Genomic DNA, 20,445 nt, shown 5'->3' on the forward strand with positions numbered 1-20,445 from the left:
GGAGATGTGGTCTAGCAGAGGCCAGAGGTGAGAGGGAAAGCCCCCTTTCTGCTGTATGCACCACTCAGCGCTTCTGAGGACAGTCTGGCATAACTGCAAACTTTGAAGAAAACACTCTGCGGGATGGCTACCATTAGCAGCAGCACCAATAACAACAGCTGGAGGTAGGACTGTGGGCATGTCACTTCCTCCACCATGGAGGCTTCTCTGTGGAGATGTTCTGTTGTGTTCTCATTAAACTCTTCATTTGCTTTGCAAATAGCACTGACTGTGGTGGTTTCTCAAATTCATATTCTTCTGTTAGATTGAACAGGGAACTTTCAATACTCTTCTGTCTGAGTTGCTTTTTTTTTTCATGCATTTCTTTCATTTGTACCCAAATTGTAGATTCTAATGGGACTTGATAGCAATGTGATTTGGCAGCTCTTCTGAGTCTCTGGTGCTTGTGCAGACCTCCTGCTGGGTCACTGCGTGTGCATCCAGAGGTGGGTGGGCAAAGTGTGGACTTTAGTGACTCCTTCCTTCCTTCCTCCCTCCCTTCCTTCTTTTTTGTTTTTTTTTTTTTTTTGCCTGAGAGCAGTTCACATAGTAATGGCTATATATAGCCCATACCTATTTACATTCTTTTTTTTTTTTTTTTTTTTTTTTTTGGTTTTTCGAGACAGGATTTCTCTGTAGCTTTGGAGCCTGTCCAGGAACTAGCTCTTGTAGACCAGGCTGGCCTCGAACTCTCAGAGATCCGCCTGCCTCTGCCTCTGCCTCCCGTGCTGGGACTAAAGGCGTGTGCCACCACCGCCCGGCTCCTATTCTTTAGAAATAAAGCTATAGAAGTATTTTTTTGCTGATCTTCATTATTGAACATTATTTATGTAATACATGCTTGGGCAGAGCATACTTTATTTCACCCAGTTTGTAAGTCCTCAAAAGAAGAATTACAGATAACTTGGTTGTGTGTGGTTTTTCAAATCATGGTTTCTCTGTGTGGTCCTGGCTGTCGTGGGATTCACTCTGTAGACCAGGCTGGCTTCATATTTACCTGCCTCTACCTTCCTAGTTCTGGGATTAAGGGCATGTGCCACCACCACCAGGCCATAGATGAAAAATTTAAAAAAAAAAAGAACTCCATAGAGAACACTGATCAGTATCAATTTACTTATTTTCAAATGACTTATATGAATATATGAATGTAGAAATAGTACATAAACACAAATAAAGTCTCTTTAATCTTTTTTATGTCTTTTTTTGAGACTCTTACTATGTATCCCTGGCTGGCCTTACACTTTGCCTATCTCTGTCTTCCAAGGGATGGAGTTAAAGGTATGTGCCACCATGCCCAGCCTCTTACCTGTTTTGAGCTCTGGGTCCCAAATACTTCCTTTGGTGGTGGTCTTCAAACGTTGGGTTTCATGGAAAGAGTCATTGAAAGAGAGCAGAAAATACCCAATCTGTATCATTGTATTGCTGGTTACTGTTTATGTCTACTATCTTTAACATCGTTCAAAATGGATTTGGGAGATGTTAGCAACTTCAATTAATATTTATTTTTCCGACAGTATCTTTTAATGATATTTCAGTGGAAATGTATTAACTTGTTATAACTTTGGTCTAACTTGGGATCATTAAATCCCTGTTTTAGCTCTTCTTACAGACAGTTTCATCATCTTATCATTTTTGGCACAAAACAAACTATGTTTTATTCAGTTTACAAAGAAGATGGATTCTCTTGATGTAAATAAGAGACTGGAAAAACTCTCAGCCTTGGATTATAAGGTAGAAATTTCAATGTATGTAGTCATGTAGTCATTAAGGCACACAAGAGCTTTGCAGGAGTTAATGATATGGTTTTTACTCTTGAACGTTTGTGGATTTCAGGAAGCCTGAGTCTGCCTTGTAGCTTTCCTGTGGTGTAGGCCTAAGGGTGGCATATTTGAGCTTATGGAGGGCAAAGCTGGCTTTCATGCTGATGTTAGTATGTATTCCATTTTCACGTTCCAGTAAGTATCCATATAGCTACTCTGGTTTTCAGTCTAAGAAAGGAAAGAAGGAAGAAGGGTCTTTCAAAGATTAATAGAAAATATAATAAGTTGCGGGAAGACCCTCACATCCCACCCCAACTTTAACTAGAGGAAATACAAAAAGAAATTTCTTTCAGAGTGCTAGTTTTTCTCCCTCTGCTAACTCCAGGTAATTTGTTTCCCCATATCATGGACTTTACATCTGTTAAGGCAAGATTTTTATTTTAAATGATGTGCTTAAATTTTCCCCCTTACATTTTAATGCTGGGAAGGCATGCTCTCTGCAAGGCTGGGCATCTAATACATTTTCCAGGCTGTTTCAGTTCAAGGCATCTTTTCAGCAATGACTTGTGTTTGCAAGATTGATCCAGCCTCTGTGATGTGGATTTGAGACAGTTCACTGTTCAGTGGGAACAGAGCTGATATACAGCTGTCTTTAAAGTGATGCACATATATGCTCTCCTCAAGTGTCTATAGAGAGGCACAACAGCCCTGCGGCTTGTAATTGGTGTGTGTGCTTAGAAGCTGGTTTTTTGTACCTAACTTTCTGCACTTTGGAATTGTTATTTATAATGATTGGAGTAATAATGGCAAAAGAAAGATATAATTTGTTTAAAAGAAGCATCTATTCTTATAAGAAAGAGTTTAATAAAGATATAATTTGTTTAACAAAAACATCTATTTTTATAAGACAGAATTTAACTTACTTTTTAACATGGAAAAAGTTACCTGAAATCAGTCTTTCATTGTGATAATCAAATATGATCTCGCTTGTATGCCAGATTTGTAGAGCTTCTATAAAATTTGCATGATAATGATTTTCTCTACTTGGCAATTTATGATATTCATGTATTATATTTAGTCAGTCAAAAAAATAAAAGTTTCCCTTTAATGTTATTACAGCATTGCTTTCGTCCAAAGTGGTTAAACTAGATTGATTTAAAAATGTTTTTTCCTAATGTTGGTTTTTAAAAATATATCATTATTTCTTAGCTAATGCCATGTATAGTGTTATTAACCTTATTATGTAAAATCCTGTATGACTAGCTCCTTTTGTTTCAGGTGTGGTAGGTAACTGAGTGACGTCTTCCGGACTAAAAGATGATAGCTAATGAGACTAAAGAAAACTGTCAGCAGCATAAGAAAAAATATAAAAAATAGGCCTACTCTTTGGCCCTATATTGCTTCAGTAGGGGAATTAGTACATTATTTCTGCCTTTGGACTTGGGAGACTTTTGGCACTTCACATCATTGCTACACAATAAAAGAATATGTTCCCTTCTGGAAAGACCATGGGTTTCATTTCTTACTTCAGTGTTTGAAACATGTAATGTTTGAAAATAGTGAATGCCACCATTTATCAACTGGAAGTTTAAGAAACTTATCCATGTTTCCTGCTCTTTTGAGTGTCAATGCAGAACACCAATGTCATTAAAATCCACAGGAAATGTAAAATCTCAAACAACAACTGCTCTGCATTGTGCGCAAACTGAATCTGCAAATCGCTTCTTTTTAACTTACTTTATCATCTAGAAATTTATAGCATGCCTACATGGCAAGCTGGATACCTGAATATGATGTACATGTGTCTTTAAATATTTAGTGATTATAGTATTTCTCTCAAATAGAAAGGAAGTTATAATAATTTCATAAAAACTTAACTATTTCTACTTAAAGTATAAATGCATCTGTGTCCATTTGAATTTTAGAACAAGGACTTACATCGAGTATTTATAATTCTGGTTTTCTGTCCAGTTATGCCATAATTTAATTATTTCACACTGAAATAATTTTGACCAGAAGAATTTCAGGATAAATATCTGGAAATGTTGACCTTTAACAAGCTTTCCTGTCCACATTTTAAAAATCCAATTCAGTTTAACAGTTGAGGGACAGCGCAAGGAGTTAAATGTTTACTGGGAGAGAACAACACTGGTAATTACTTTGATTTTGGTTCCTTTTGATGTGTATTCAGAGGATGAAGAGGTCAATAATATTATGGCCATGCAAATAGAAAAGAGTTCCTTTTGACCACGTTGGAAAAAAAATAGCAGAGGATTATTAAAGCATTAACCTTGATTTTAATGGCCTTGGTTGAGTGGTGAGATCACAATTTGGATGAGCCTGATTATTTACTAAATACAATACATAAATGCAACGGGTTCTTAACACCCATTGCACTCTGGCATTATCGCATTACTGCCATCCTTTGTTGCCTTGCAGACAGGAATATGAAAGCAATCTGTCATGTAGTGAGACTGGCTCCAGAAGCATTTCTCTGATAAGAAGACCCCCTGCCCTTTGCTAGTGTCTGGTCCAGTAGGCTTAGCCATGCGCTTAATCCCCAGAAAGTGGTTCGATTATTGCTGACCAGCAATGGCAAGATAGTTTTTTTTCCTTCCAAGCTATCAACCTTCCATTAATTCCTTAAGCAGAAATACGGTGCAATCTATATTTCCTTGGCATGTGTCACCCAGATGGTGCCGTGCTTATGTTTTCAAATAACCATGTTCCAAAATAACATAGTTTGAATAATAAATTCGGCAAATCCTTCCTAAGAAAGAGAAGTGTAATTCTCAGAAGCTGCATAAACTTTCACGTATGATGCCATGGCTTATCCCTTTTATGCAGAATATGTGTGTATACGTCTAATATATTCTTTTAAGAGATATTTGCCTCGAGTTGTTTCTCCCTTTTATTGTTGTCAGCCATTGTCACCGGGTTATGTCTTAGATAGTGGCGAGACACTCTTGGTCGGCAGCGCCACACCTGCCATCTCATAGAGCTGGTCCTGGACCCTCTGTGCAGGTCGATGCTGTCAAGCAACCATGACTGCACATTTTGTATTGATTGGAATTGTTATATCTAGTTCCTCCCTAACTCACATTTCTTTTTTTTTCTTTCCTCTGCTAAAAATTGGGAAATTTTTGAACATATGTCTTTTTTATATATGTGTCAAAGGAATTTGGTAAATCCTGACACCCTCATAAGCACACGTGGGAGATGCATATTTACTTGTGTTTTTTACATTTACAGATGCTTTGATTTTTTGGAAATACTCAGATGATTTTTCATCCTTTAAAATAAATGTTTTCATATGTTTTTTTGTCTGTTAACCATTAGATTTCCTATTATGACATACCTGGCCCAGCTCATAGGACACTAGAGCGTCGCTTAGCTATCAATTCCTCGGAGGATGTAGTTGTTTGCTGGTGGCCGCTGGCCAGTGATGACGCTTGGCCTTGGACTCCAATCTCTTCTGAGAAGGACAGAGCGAATCTCCTGCTCCTGGGTTTTACTCAAGGAGGACTGCAGGTAAATCTAAAACAAATGCATCCATTTTAATGAAGTGCAAATAAAATAGTATTACTGGTTTTCCTATTCTGAAATATGTGTGAATACATTTTAAGCCTGTAATTTATATTTTCAAATATTCAAAAGGAAATTGAATATCAAATGAGATCCTAAAATGTAGCGTAGCTGGAGCATAAGCAGACAATTCCAGACTGGCTGAGACGGTGCAGTGACTGAGAGCACAGGCTTCTGGGTTCACATGCTGCTTCTGCCCCTGCCTCGCTGTCTGCTTGAGTGAGTTAGCGGCCTCTAGGTGCTGCAGGTTCCTTATTTGAAAAGTAGAGTTAAACTAGTGAAAAGAGTGTATTCTGTATAGCCACATGTACACAGCAAACGCATGATCACTGTGGTCGGTATCACCAGTCCTGTTTGTTGCTGAGGATTTCATACCTGAAAAAGCCATGCTACCAGCTACCTTAGCAGGCACCAGTCCAAGGCCCGTTTTGTGTAAGCCCATGTGATGGCATATCACCAGAGTGGCAAGGGGGACTTCAGTACAGCGTTCTCTCCAGGGCCTGACTGCTGATGGGAGCCCCAGAAAGCACAGCACCTGTGGTCACATGGGCATCCTCCTGCTGTCTGTTCCCAGCAGGGCTGTGGTCACTTACTTATCCACATGGATGAACCTGTGTGTGTGTGTTTAGTTTGTACCTGTGTAAAGAGAAACTTTTGGCTTTCTTTTTTATAGTTAAAAAGAGTTCTCTCCTTCTTAGTTTTAGTTTTAACTGGCGGAGCCAGTCTATGCCAGTGTTTGCCTCTAAACCTTCAGACTTGAAGAAGTATTTCTCAGCGAGTGTGCTGGAGGCGAGGAGCGGGTCTGTGCGCTCTCTTCCCCACCTCCATAAACTTGCAGTCTTTTGAGTTTTGTTTATTTTGGAGACTGGGCTTTGTTACATAGCCTAAAACTCCTCATCCTCCTGCCTCAGCCTCTTGGTTGTTGAGTTTGAAGGCATGTGCTATCAGGTCCAGCTTTAGGCTGCCTTTGAATATTGAAGGGTCCTAGTCCCTTATTTCTGATATGTATGTGTTCTTTAATAACTGGACTTCCCCAATTCTTCTGCAGTAAATGTTCCCAGTTCTGTGTTCTGGTTTGGGTAGATCACCCAGTCTAACTGGCCTTAGTTTTCTTATTTTTGAGATAGTAAGTTCTCCCCAGGCCCCTGGTGGCTCTGAAGTGTGCAGGTATAGGAACTGAAGCACAGATCTGCTTTGGTCACTTAAGTCTTCAGTATATGATGAACCCAAGCTCAGCCTGACCCAAAATGATCTCGACCTGCCTTCCCAGAATTTTTTTTGAATTTACCCACCCACTCATTATTCTCCATTTCCTGTAGTAATGGTGTTTCGGCCTGAAGTAGCCAGCAGCTTTGAGCATGACCTTGCTGAGCACTGTGTTTCGTCCCAGATGGTAGGAATAAGAAACTATTTTGCCTTCAAGGACCTTGGTTATTTTTTTTAACCAGTGAGAGACAATTATGAAAACGTTGAGGTACATGGGAGTGTCAGTTTGCTATAGGTGGAGTGCGTGTAAGCCATGGTGGGAGCCAACGCCGAGTGGTTGATTCCACCCAGATAGTGAGAAGATTATGAAAAGGCTTTACAGTGTGCTCAAAGACGAGGTGGGCACCCAGTTTCACTTGCTTTTATTAGCTATTCTAGATTTAACTTCAAGCCTTTATTAACACTGGAGTGACTTTGCTAGCCTTTTCTCCCCTCGGAAACAGTATCAAAAGAAATTACATAAGCTAGATTTTGATGTTATGATTCCGTCTTTAAAGAATTGCTTAAGTCTCTTTGTGGGGGGCGCAATTCTGTTTTGTTGAGTTGCTTCCATAGTTTTTATGAAAGTGTCCACTTTATGGAAACATCTGATCGATTTTTATGAATATATGTATGGAATGTGAGTATCACTTTTTGTGTTACCTGGGATTTATCCCAGAGCCTCTGTCACTAGATAAGCAAGCACTCTTCTGCATCCCAAGTCCACTCTCTTTCACTTCTAAGATTCTATTGCATGCAATTCATTTTTTCGGCAAGGGCTTTTGTTTGAGCTTTTGTCCCTTTCAGTTGCGCTATCAAAATTCAACTATTCAAAATATTTATAATTTTTTCCCAGGAACTTTTGTGAATTTCACTATGTAAAAGGTAAATCAATGTTTTTAGGGGGAAATACCTGGTTTACTTTTTCGTGTGAAGACTTATTCTTTAACAGGAACATTTTGGCATGTTATAAGCTAAAGCCACCAGTGGCTGAAAGTAGTTTCCTTTTCTGTAGCAACATCAATCTTTTTAAACACATCATCAGAATCATAAGTCAATATGCTTTTAAGCACTGAAATTAGAACCAAAAGGGGAGATCTTCATAGAGAAGAAATTGAATAATCTTTGAATCTGTTAAACTTTGGAATTATAAAAACATTCCCATCTAGCCCCCTCCCCCCAGATAATAAGCTTTTATCTGGACAGTGTCAGAATCCTAGAAGAGTGTTCCTAGCCGGGTAGTGCATCACAGCCGCCTGCAGAGCTTCTGAGACTGGGCTGCCACACTCCTTCCATCAGAATCTCCGGTCAGGAGGGGGCATCAGTAATCTGCTTCAGGTTCCCTAGGTGATCTCATGTTCATCCAAGATGAGACCCACCGCTTTACAGCAAACTTAAAAAACAATAACAAAAACCCCCGAAGCCGTCTTTTTTGCATAACAGACCATGGAAAGGATAAAGCCCACATACTGAAGCAAACGAGAGTTTTAACAGTAGAGTCTAAGTAGAAAATTGGCTTACCAAGCTGCTGAAAAAATAAGAAAAGAAAACAAAGGAAACAGAAATCAACTCTCTGTGACCAAATTATCTGTCTTTCTGAGGGAAAACATTTTAAATTTTATTTTATGGATATTTGAAAATGCCTGGCCCAATTTCATACCACGGCGTTCTAAACAAATAGTGTGTATCTTAACTAGAAGCGTGGAGCAGTGAGTTCTGTAGTCTAATGAAAATGGGAGCTAATAGTATAGAAAAAGGAACTTTTATCAGTAAATCCATTAGGCCCCTGTTGAAGGGGCTTGGGAGACGACTCAGTTGCTGTTCAGCATAGGGACCCAAGTTTGATCCACAGGGTCAGGTAAGAAGCCAGATGGGATGTGCGTGCTGGGGGGTTGGGGACAGCAGGACCCTGAGGCTCTCTGACTGGCCAGCCCAGCCTCTGGCAAACACCATTGGCTAGAGACCCCAGCAAAAGAGCAAGGTGGATGCCTCCTGAGGAACCACACACAGCACAGCCCTCCCACCTCCCCACACATAGGCACCTGTGCGCATACATGAGTCTGCACATACCTATGGAATTCATTTTAGCAGTTTATATGTGGGTTATCATGTGTTACATGGTAACATCGCCATTTAAATTTTTTACTCCTACTTTATTTTGAAAAGTTTTTGCCATTTTGGTCTGCTGTATACGTTCACTTTGACGAGCACCTCATGACAACTTACTCTTCCCTTTTATATTTGCACGGCTGTCTTAGCTTTTTAGCTGCGCGACTTTGAGACTTCTTTCTACCTGTGGTGCTAGCATCAGGGTCTGTGGAGAGACCACCTGAGCGTGCCCCCATAGTCACGGCGGTCACAGAACGTGTCAGACCTGGTAGATCAACCTCACAGGCCTATGCTTTTCCTACGAGAGGTTTTGTTGTTTGTGTTTGTTTCTTGCCGTTTGTTTGAAACAAGGACTCATGTGGCCCAGGCTATTCTTGAGCTTCCGATTGCCTTGCCTCTGGCTTTGATGCTGGAACACAGGTGTGCACCGCCACCGAATGAAGCATTTATTTTGGTGGCAAGTTTTAAAGAGCAGTGACTGATGGGAAAGTGCTTGTGTCCCACTATTAATATACTACAATTTGGCAAAGGAATCCAAAAAATTTACAGATATTTTCAACTGAAAAGCCACAATATGAACACCATTGACAGTAAGTACATCTGTGTTAGCTTTTAGCTAAATGAGTCATATACTCTGTTTCAGAGAATGCAATGGTTGTATTCTTTTTAGTGTTGGCTTAGTATATATTTATTACAAAATATAATGCATATGAAGCAAGCCACACAAAGTAGATGCATAGATTAATGTGCCTTTATGAGCAAAGCACCCTTTGACCCAGCGGCCAGCTGGAGACCTAGATCTGTGCAGCCCTGGGAAGCACCTCTCTGTACTGTCCCAGTCCTAACCGCCACTCCGTTCCCCTCCGTCACCATTACTGTGAACTTCACACTTTCTTGTTTGCTTACACAGGTTTTACCACCTCTCTGGACGTCCCCAGAAAACAGCATAATATCCATTGAAAGCATTTCAGTGTGTGTCTTAGTCTACAGGTCCCCATCAGCCCCATTCTTCCCTTAAAATGTATCTGTTGCAGCTGCAGTGTCTGGGGACTGGACCTGTTTGTATCTGCATGGCAACCTTTAACATGTTTTTGTGTCTTCTGCTGGTCTGCAGGTCAGTACTCTGGTGAGACTCTCACGAGTAGTTGGCCTTTAACAGAGGCTCACCCTTCAGGTTCGTTTGCTCTGTTTCTGGTTTTTGGTGATAGCAACTATTGATGCTCAGTTTTAAGGTGCATCCATTCATTAATGTTATAAAATGGTAATTTTCTTTTTAAATTATTTTCATTTATTATTTGGACTTTTATAAATTTTATGTCTCTCAGCTTTATATAGTAAGCTGAATTAAAATGTCTCTTTCTTACCATTTGTCAAAATAATAAACTAATCTGTAATGAAGGTGGTGATTTTAATTTTAAAATAGCATTATTAATACATATATTCAAATGTTCTCTTTGATATGTTAATAAATTATAACTGTATCTTTTAGAAGCTTAGATTACCTCATTTTTGGCCACTAAAACTTCTTCAGATTGCTCTCTCTTGTTGTGATCCCAGCTGTCTGGTGTGTCAGTGGTTCATGTCCATCTTGTACATTGTCCTGGAACTCACCTTATATACCAGGCTGGCCTTGAACCCAGAGATCTGCCTGCCTTTGCCTCCTGAGTGCTGAGATCAAAGGTGTGCACCACCAGCTCTTGGTGATAGGTTTTTTTCTTTTAAATGGAAAAGTGATAATTTTGCTCTAAGTCAAGATATTAGGGACATTGGCTTGTTGTTTGGGGATTGGTCATTGTTTCTAGATTTCTTCAGTAGCGATATGTATATTTGTGTACATATTCATAGTATGTTTATATTGATACTTCTAGCTCAACACTAGAGAGTCCCTAATTTTAATTCTTCTACATATTACTACTATATTTTCTATATTCTGTACCAAAACTCTTAATTCACAGGGATGCGAGGAATGCATTGAAGCCCATAATTTCTTTTTTATTATGCCCCATATCACACACATGCCTACCTTGTCTAATTTCTTGTTTACTGTGCCCCATAGCACACCATGCCCACCTTGTCAGGATGCTCATCCTAACATCCCCACTAGTGTTTTAATTATTGAGGACATTCAGTTTTTCCCTCTGTTTTGCTTATTTCTCTCCTATCATCTTAAAATAGTCTAAATTATGTAATATATTTGTTATATATAATTCTCTTTTTAAAATTCACATCTAGTTGTCCATGGGTCTTTGGCTTTGCCATCTAAAAGAATCTTCTACTGTGAGTGGAAATGTAAAGAAACTGAAGAATTAAGGCACCCCTGCTGCTGGTCTGAAAACAGGGCTAGTAGTTTATAGTCAGAATAAAACTTCTAATTAGAGCCTGAATTTTGTGCTAAGTGTCTGTGTTTAGACTCATGTTTTTGGTTTTGTTTGTTTGTTGTTTGTGTGTGTAGCTGTTGGGAACTGCCGGTTGAAAAGACTGCTTTCTTCATTGGTTTGCTTCTGCTCTTTGTCAGAAGTCCATGTTCCTCTATTCTGTTCATTAACTATGCCTATTTCATAAAGTAAGTCTTTGAAATATTGTGTTGACTATTATGATATTAATGCAAACAAATAAGGTTCTAACTTACACATTCTGAAAAGGATGGGTGCAAGAATGTTCATGCTTCCTTTAGATATGTTTACTTTCTAAATTTTTTTATGATTTATGGTATTTAAATGTTTATCCTCTATACAAATGTCAGAATTAATTGGAAATGTTAAAGATAGGGAATACATCTATTAAAACCAAATGCTATTATTTATTTTAAAAGTTCTTTTTTACTTTTATTTATCAGTGTGTGCGCGCACGTGTGCACTTGTGTGGCATAAACATGTATATGCCACAGTGTTTGTCGAGTTCAGAGGAAAAATTGGGGTCAAACTCAGGTCATCGGGCTTGTCTTACTGGCCCAAATGTTACTTTTCTTGTTTTTTTTTTCAGTTGATATATTTGATTGAGTATGTAGCACAATAGGGACCTCTCATTCACTTCTTATCGAAGAGGAAGTTAGACTGTGATAAAGAACAACATAGCAATAACTAAAACAATTAAAGGTGAATTTCTGACAGTAAGGAAAACCTGTATGTGTATACAAGGAGCCCACGTACAGAGAGAATTCATAGCAGTGTTGCTTTCAATAGTAAGAAGGAACTAGAAACATCTTAATTCAACATGCTACATATGAGAATAAAATTTTGTTTAAATATGTAATAGATGAATTAAATGCTAAAACTAGTTGATATTTTTCATCATGTTTGAGGTATTTTCACTGAATAATGTCAGTTGGTTGCCTCAGTATTATAGCCAATAGCCAGTATGAACAAGGGACATGTTCCTCCTTCAGTCTGTGTGCTGGCTGGGTTTGTCAACTTGCCACGAACATGGACATGTTTTGGAAGAGAGACTCTTAATTGAGAAAAAGCTTTCATAAGATTAGCCTGCAAGTCTGTAGGGCATTTTCTTAGTTAGTGACTGATATGGGAGGGCCCAGTTTATTGTGGGCATTTGGCCCTAGGGTGTGTGAGAAAGCAGGCTGGCAAGCCAGGAAGCGACACTCCTCATGGCCTCGGCATCAGGTCATGCCTCCGGGTATCCGCCCTGATTTTCCTGGATGATAGACTCATAAGCTTTGAGATGTAACCCTTTTCCTCCCTAAGCCGCTTTGGTCTTGGTATTTGTCACAGCAGTAGAAACTCTAACTAATGAACAGTCTGTATTATATTTTGTTATATAATAAGATGATGTAAGCATGCTTGCTTTCTGTGAGAATAAAGTTTTCTGTGTTCTCTCTCCTGCAGAGAAAGCGGGGAGGGAGTGATCCAGGCTTAGTGGTGTTGTCTGTAATTCTAACTACTCTAGTGAGTGAGACAGGAGGACCACAAGTTCAATGCATGCTGAACAACTGAATGACACCCTGTCTAAAAATTTAAATAATGAGTTGTAACTATAACTCAGTGGTAGACTGCTTGCTAAGCAAATGGGATACCCTATGTTCCCTTCCTGTAAAACACACACACACATGCACACACGTGCGTGCGCACACACACACCGGCTTAAATCTCTACCAACAGGCAAATAAAAACATTTTGTGGTACATTCAGAGGGTGGAATACTATATAGAAGACTAAACTATATCTGTTATTTTTTTAAATTTCGGAAGAATAAATTGAGCAAAAATGAAATTATAGTATGAGATAGTTTAATAACATTTATACAAACTTATAAAACAGAATAATTCTACATGTTCTATAGGGTTTCTCTAGATTGATTATAATAATGTACATAAGGATAAATACCACACTTATAATAATGTTACCTCTGGGGTGGGATAGAAGGAAATGGGGCCTGGCAGGCTTCAACTTATATGTGATATCTTATTTTTAAAATTGAGGCAAAAAGATAGTATTTCCTAAAGCTGTTTTTCACATATTTTTCTCTCCACTTTTATGTGTGTGTTGAATGTTTCATAAAAAGAAGTAAAAATAAAATGTACTTTTTATCTTCTGTTCCTAAAAATTCTGCAAAGTGATATAGAGAATGTAGATTTCAGAATAAATCCTAGTGATAAGCTAAGAACTCTGGCTGCTGCATAATCTTTTAAGTAACCTGTTTACCTACTGGTGAAGGCTTCAGTGCCAGGAAAGGCCTCTCTTTAAATAATTCTCCTGATTTGCATATTGGGTGACTTCTAAAAGATTCAGGAGAGGTTCCCTCTCTAGTTGAAACATGAAACTTGAAGGTTTGAGCCAGTCTCTAACTCACTATGATTTCTTTTCTGCTTTTTGTTCTTTCTGGATTTGAGCATACCTTTCAGGAATGGCCATCAGTCATATTGACTGGTAGGGCTTTCTCTCCTTGTAAATGCATGGATTCTATGTAGTTTTGAGTCAGTGGTTTCAGAACTTTAGAAACTTGCCTCGTAGCTGAGGAGTGACCTTCAACTGACCTTTCTGCCTTTACCTCAAAAGTCCAGGGTTATAGGTGTGTGCCACCATTCCCTGACAAAATTAGGTTTTTTTTTTCTTTTAAAAGAATGAAAATGAAGGTTGACCATAATGAAACCTTGAGCTAGTTTAACCTGAAAGTTGCCGGATTTAAACTTGGCTAAAACAATTCTCTTTAGGAAGTTTTAGAACCTCATCTGATTGTTCTGCTGTTTCTTGGTCTGAAGTTTTGCATTTTTACATTTTTAGCATTCATTTATGTATCTATTTTTTACTACACAGTTTTATTTTTACACTCACATGCATACACACATGCATGCACACAAACACTGAGCCATGATCACCCATCTTTAAGAATGAAAGTACCCCCTCCTTGGCTGCCTCTGACATCAGGTAGCCCTGGGTGAGCTGATAGTTTGGATCTGGTTTCTTCCTGTTCCTCCTTGTTGAGCTCCTCCTTGTCTTCATGTTAAAGCAGGACTCTGCATTGCCTTGGCTGACTTATCAAATTTTGAATCTTTTCTTTTTCATCCATCAATAATTTTGTCTCATTTAAACTTTATACAGTCATAATGTTTATTGACCATTGTCATATACCAAGTACAATGATGAATCTCATAATAAGATAAAACCCACTTGGTATTACCTTCCAAACCGCATCTTTTCTGTATTTAAACTTTTTCTCCATGTGTTACATTTGGCACTTAGCTAAGTATCAACGTAAATCCTAAGTAAGAAATACGGATTATATTAGTGATCAGTGCCTTTCATGTTTTCTATTAGCTACAGACCTTGCCAAATGATGTGGGGTTTTCTTTTCATGACTAGCAATAAACGTGTCTATTGAGGGTGCTTCTGTTCCTTGCATGTTTGTTGCTAATGTTAATTCTGACTACAATCCTACAACATATGTGAATAAATCCTTCCTTTTCATAAGAGAAAACTATAGAGTTCTAAGCAGTGAACTTGCCCAGGACCTCAGGGCTTCCTTTGCCAAAACAAGAGCTGGTGCCCAGCTGCTACATTTCCTCCACAGTATTGACCATGATGGTTAGATAGAATCAGGTTCAATTAGGATCAAATCCTAAAGGCAAGCATATAAAATACTTTAAAATACAGGTATTTTGGTTATCCACGCTAACAGATCATTCTGAGAGCTATAACCCAGCCCCACCTGTTCTTTCCATAGTCCTGTCTAGACTCCAGCACCATGGAAGAACTAGTGGGGAACAGACAGCATTCACTTATGTTTAGTTTGTGTGAATTTTTGTTCAGAGGAGGCAGTTTTCTTTGGTTCATTTTAAAGCTCGCATTTCCTGAGTCCACTCTTATTGGAGCACAGCAGCTGATCTAAGAATGAAGCATCTTTAAGGAGAATCCTCTAACGAGAGTCCTTGTCCCACACTTCTGCCGTAACACTGGGTGCAGTGGCCTTCGAACAGCTCAGCACGTGCATCCTCCTCCACCCTCTGATCACAGGGAAAGGAAAACCGATGAACTTGTAAATTACCTGTGTTCACTAGGCAGGGAGTCTTTGGGCCCTAGGTCAGCAATATCCTATCTCTTTGACAGTCATTGTTCTTATCTCTAGAGTATAGATTCGCGGTGTCATTTTTGGAGCAGTGAAGTGATTAAGATGTGTATGAAGGGCAGCATGGTCCAGGGTTGGAGAGCCAGCTCAGTTGTTAAATGCTGGTGCTGCTCTTGCAAAAGGCTGGAGTTCAGTTCCCAGCCCCTGTGTGTTGAGTGGCTCACAGACCTGCCTGTGACTTCAGCTCCACACATGTACATAGCCCCCCCCCCCACCCAACAGACAAAATTTAGAGAGAAAATAAATCTTGAAAGAAGAGTAACACAATACTATACTTTTAAACCAAAATGTATTTTACGTGTTGTTTTTGTTTGATCTTTAAATTTTTGTGTGGTTTTTTGTTTTATTTTTATTGTATTTTTTGGGTTTTTTTTTCTATCTTGATCTGTGGAAGAATTTCATTACAGAATCTTTAATTTTATGTATTTTTACATAATAGGATATATACATATAAAAATAAGATAATTGACAGTCTCAGTCAATCACAAATAAAGCAAAAGCTATGTAAGAAATGGAAATGACATAGACTTAGGAGATAGAAAGGAAGCAAGATGAGGTAAATTGGAAAGTTACTTTGTATAGGATTTAGTTTTACTTTTTCTATTTAAAGTTTTTAAATTTAAGTTTTTTTATTTTACATACTAATCACAGTTCCCCCTCCATACCCACCTGAACATGGTATGTACTCACTCACAAGTGGATATTAGACATAAAGAAAAGGATAACCAGACTACAATCCACAACCCCTGAGGAACTAGGTAACAAGGAGAACCCTAAAGAGGCATGAGTGGATAAGATAGGTAAGATCTTTTGAGTAAAGTGGGAATGTGGGGGAGGTGGGGTGGGGTGGAGGAAAGCATGAGGGAATGGGATGGTTGTGTTGGAGAAGGGACAAAGAGGGAGAGCAAGGAAAGAGATATCTTGATAGAGAGAGCCATTATGGGGTTAGCAAAATAACCTGGTGCTAGGAAAATTCCCAGGAATACACAAAGATGACTCCAGCTGACACCCTAAGCAAAAATAGAGAGGGTGCTGAACTGGCCTTCCCCTGTAATTAGATTGGTGACTGTAATGGTCTGTCCTGTCTCTTAAAGAGACAAGCCACGCCCATTCCCTCCCCCCCACTGAGGCAGGCAGAGGCAGGCCGATCTTCCTTCCTGCTTGCAGCCTGAGTCTCTTCCTTTTCCATTTCCCTCTCCAAGAGGCAGCTTCTGTCTCTCCTCACTTCTCCCCTTCCCCCTTCTGACTCTTCCTTCTCTCTCTCTTCTCTGTCTCTGTCTCTCTTTCTGCCTCTCTGCTCTTTTCTCCTTCTCCCTCTTCCCTTCCATAACCCACTAAATAAATATTTAACCTCACTCTGCATGGCATACCTATTCGTCTACAGAGACCTGTAGCATGATCTCGTGGCATGTCCACTGCCTGCCACCACATGGCCTGCTGCAGTCACTCAGGGACCTGCAGCAGTTTTATTAATCCATTACAGTGATAACCCTAAGTGCCCTCATAGAACCATCATTTAATAGCTGATGGAAGCAGATGCAGAGATCCACAGTAGTTTTGGTTTTGTAGTGCTGTGGATAAAACCCAAGTCTTCATTCATTCCAGACAAGTGCTTCACCATCAAACTATACTCAAGCCAGTGGCATTCTTAGTTATGCTGGGTAAAACATCTTCTCTTAAATAATTATCAACAATAGTAGCGGGCCATGAACTGAGGCCTCTTAGAAGGGGTCTCAAAAACACTTAGAGACAAAAAAGCCTGGAACCCTGAGCCAAGAGCCCTGAGTCTTCCTTGTAAATTGTAGACTGTGCTGCCTGTTTGGTTGGAAGTGTCGCCCCAGCCCCCTGGCACTCCTATATCCAAAGAGTCTGCAATGTTTGGGTCCAGGCATCACTGCAGCCCCCTGGGAGTCTGGAATGTTTGGTAGAAAGTTCCATTCCAAGCCCCCTTCCCTGGGAAATGCCACAGTCACACTCCACCTCTGAGAAAGCCCACCAAATGGTGATCCCTCCCTAGAGAGGATCAAGACCACTCCTACGGGCTATTTAAACTGCCCCCCCCCCCGCACCAGATAACAAACAGGAGGTCTTTCAGGTTCTCCTTTTCCCTCCCTGTGTTTTCCCAGAGGGCCACCATCCATTAAACTTGGGCCTTTTCTTACTCAGTTTGATATGGTCTGATTTGAATTATTGTGTCAGCAGGGAGGCTTATTAGGCCGTAAAAAGTTTACACTACCATCTGATGGGGGTCCTTCTATTCGGGCTGTCTTGGTGTGAGCTCAGATTTCCCTCAATATCTCATAACTCCAGTGTCTCCTGTTTCTTTCAGTATGCCCAAAGGGTTCCATTGTACAATTTTAAGTTTTCTAGAGTTATTCTTTAACTGCCATTGCAGTGTTTTGCTTGCTTTAGTCTTTTTAAATGTATAGTTTTTTTAAAAAAAGAATTATGGACTTGCTTCCCACCGGCACAGCTTTTGCCTGCTGCTTCACAGGTGTAGAACGGTGTGAAATACACAAGATGGCTGTTTTTTAAGCTGACGGTGAAATGAGGGCTTTGACTAAATGTCTGAAACGGAAGCCCGCACAGCATAAGATAAGCACTTCTGGCGGGAGCAGTAGATTGTGCTGGCGTGCAGGCTGCAGCGAGCAATGGATGCTGAGTCCCAGGCTGCTTCTTTTTGCTTAGTTCAGGACCCCAGCCCATAGACCAGCACCATTCCAGTTACTGTGAGTCTTCCCAATTAATATAGTCTGGATAGTCTCTCACAGGCAACTTAGATGCTCTTCTTGTGCTGAACTACCCTGACCAGAGCAATTCAAGGGAGAAAGTGTTGATTTTAGTTCACACTTCAAAGCAAAGTCCATCATGGTGGACAGTCAGGGCAGCAGGAGCCCGGACATCTGCAGCAGAGTCCTTCATGGTGGACAGTCAGGGCAGCAGGAGCCCGGACATCTGCAGCAGAGTCCTTCGTGGTGGACAGTCAGGGCAGCAGGAGCCTGGACATCTGCAGCAGAGTCCTTCATGGTGGACAGTCAGGGCAGCAGGAGCCCGGACATCTGCAGCAGAGTCCTTCGTGGTGGACAGTCAGGGCAGCAGGAGCCTGGACATCTGCAGCAGAGGCCTTCGTGGTGGACAGTCAGGGCAGCAGGAGCCCGGACATCTGCAGCAGAGGCCTTCGTGGTGGACAGTCAGGGCAGCAGGAGCCCAGACATCTGCTCACACGTCATGTCCACACCCGAGAAAGAGAACAATGAATACATCTATACTTGTGCTTGGCTCACCCGCTCCCTTCTGATACAGTCCTGGATCCCTGCCCCGGGATATGGTGCCGCCCACAGTGGGCACGTCCTCCCACACCTACCAGTGCAGTCAAGACAGCCCCTCACAGAGGTTCTCAGAGACACTGTTCCCAGTTCAGTCCACTTTCTGTCAATTTGACAGCTAACACTGCACTTACACGGGCTAGAGGCTCTTCTCCCGGGTACTTCCAGTTGCTTCCAGCCGACAGTACTGAACAGAACAGTACAGAACAGGTTGTTCAAGGCTAGGCATGATTGGTAAGAATGACTTAGATCCCGAGTAAGGACTGGATTTCAGACAGGACGCTTGTGGAGTGACGCAGCTGAGAACGTGTAGGACAGGTTTCAGTTTGGACTCCATGGATCACAGGATGGTAACACGCAAGTCAGATTATGTCTTCCTTTGCTCAAAGCTTGCTTATGCTTCTCATTTTAGTTCAGCCAAAATATCCGAGTCCTTACTTTTTAGTCCCATTATTTAGTTGGCCCTTCAACTGCCGGTTTCTAATACTCTCTTCCCTGGTCCTTTCTCTGGAGCCATATTTGCTCCCTCATCAGGCCAGAGAATTTCTAATGCAGGGCCCTTCTCAGTGTGGGGCTCTTTTCTCCCTTGTGGGGTCAGGGTTCACGCCTTTTTTCAGGCTAGCTTCATCAGACAGGTCAACTCTTGCTGCTTCCCAGTCCCCTGACTCTGCCTTATTACTTCATAGTACTTAGGAAGTACAAATACAGGGTGTCTGTATGTTTAGTTGTTGATTCTTACCCGTTACTTCACCACTGACTTGTGATTGGATGTAGGAAATGCCGATAGGACACTTCAGTGTACTGAGTATTTTAAGCTCACAAGTTGAGAAAACAACCAAAGCAGGTAGGTCTCTCTAGCCTTCTTCATCTCTCTTTATTCTACCTTTCTCCTCTGAGGTCAATAAAAGAATCCCCTGACCTATCTCACCTAATGAAGGCTATAAGAGCTGCCTATGGTAGGTGTCCTGCCTTCTAAGCAGAGCGAAGGAATGTAGAGAGAAGGACAAAGGAAAATAGGAACAAATAGGCTGGGTCATTTTGCATTGCTATGATTAAGTCACTGACATATACAACTTAAATGAAAAAAGTTTATCTTGGTTCATTATTTCAGGGGTTCCATATTTCTGGTGGGGAAGACATTGAAGACTTTATGGCAACAGGGTGTGTGGCAGACTCCTTGCAGGGCAGCAGACAGGAAGTAGAGACAGCATGCTGGAGGTGGGCGGGTACAGACTTCAGATGCTCATCCCTATCACCTAATTTCACCAGTCAGGCCCCACCTCTGAAAAACTCTGCAGCCTTAAAGTAGCGCCAGTATGGGGACAGACGCCAAGACCGGGAGCCTCGGGGCCGCTGTAGCTCGGCAGGGTGATGGAGGAGATGGCTTTGGATGCCTTGTCGGCAGGGTGATGGAGGAGATGGCTTTGGATGCCTTGTCAAAGCTGAGCATGATGGCGTGTGCCTGTGAGAACGGCACTGAGCTCTGGCTTGTCAGTCTAGCTGCAATGGGAAGCTCCAGGTTGAGAGGCACCTGAGCTCTGGCTTGTCAGTCTAGCTGCAATGGGAAGCTCCAGGTTGAGAGAGATGGAAGAAGACAGCAGCATCGAGACCAGGCTCCCGGGCATGCACACACACATACATACCTACCAGCACTGCACATTGTATGAGGTGCAGTGACCACGGCCTCTCTCCTGGGCAGACAGCTTACTAGAACAAAGGCTTATTTGAATTCATCCTTTTTTTTCCTCCCTCTTTTCCTTTATTTACTTTTCTTTCTTTTTTTAATTTTTATTTTTCCATTCAAT

The 20,445-nt window shown here is 40.8% G+C and overlaps 1 protein-coding gene across 3 annotated transcripts in view; it reads left to right on the forward strand.

Annotated features, from left to right (window-relative positions):
- The window catches only part of Wdpcp (WD repeat containing planar cell polarity effector), a 312,131-nt gene that overhangs the window by 158,500 nt on the left and 133,186 nt on the right, over positions 1–20,445 (forward strand). For 2 of the 3 annotated variants that reach the window (XM_075944447.1, XM_075944448.1), the window contains exons 8-9: positions 1,637–1,770; positions 5,139–5,330. In XM_075944447.1, coding sequence (XP_075800562.1) covers positions 1,637–1,770; positions 5,139–5,330 — 326 coding nt within the window. The remainder of the gene's footprint in view (positions 1–1,636; positions 1,771–5,138; positions 5,331–20,445) is intronic. The other variant, XM_075944449.1, reaches the window with a different exon arrangement.

Source organism: Microtus pennsylvanicus, chromosome 12, assembly GCF_037038515.1.
Source record: "Microtus pennsylvanicus isolate mMicPen1 chromosome 12, mMicPen1.hap1, whole genome shotgun sequence".
NCBI lineage: Eukaryota > Metazoa > Chordata > Mammalia > Rodentia > Cricetidae > Microtus > Microtus pennsylvanicus.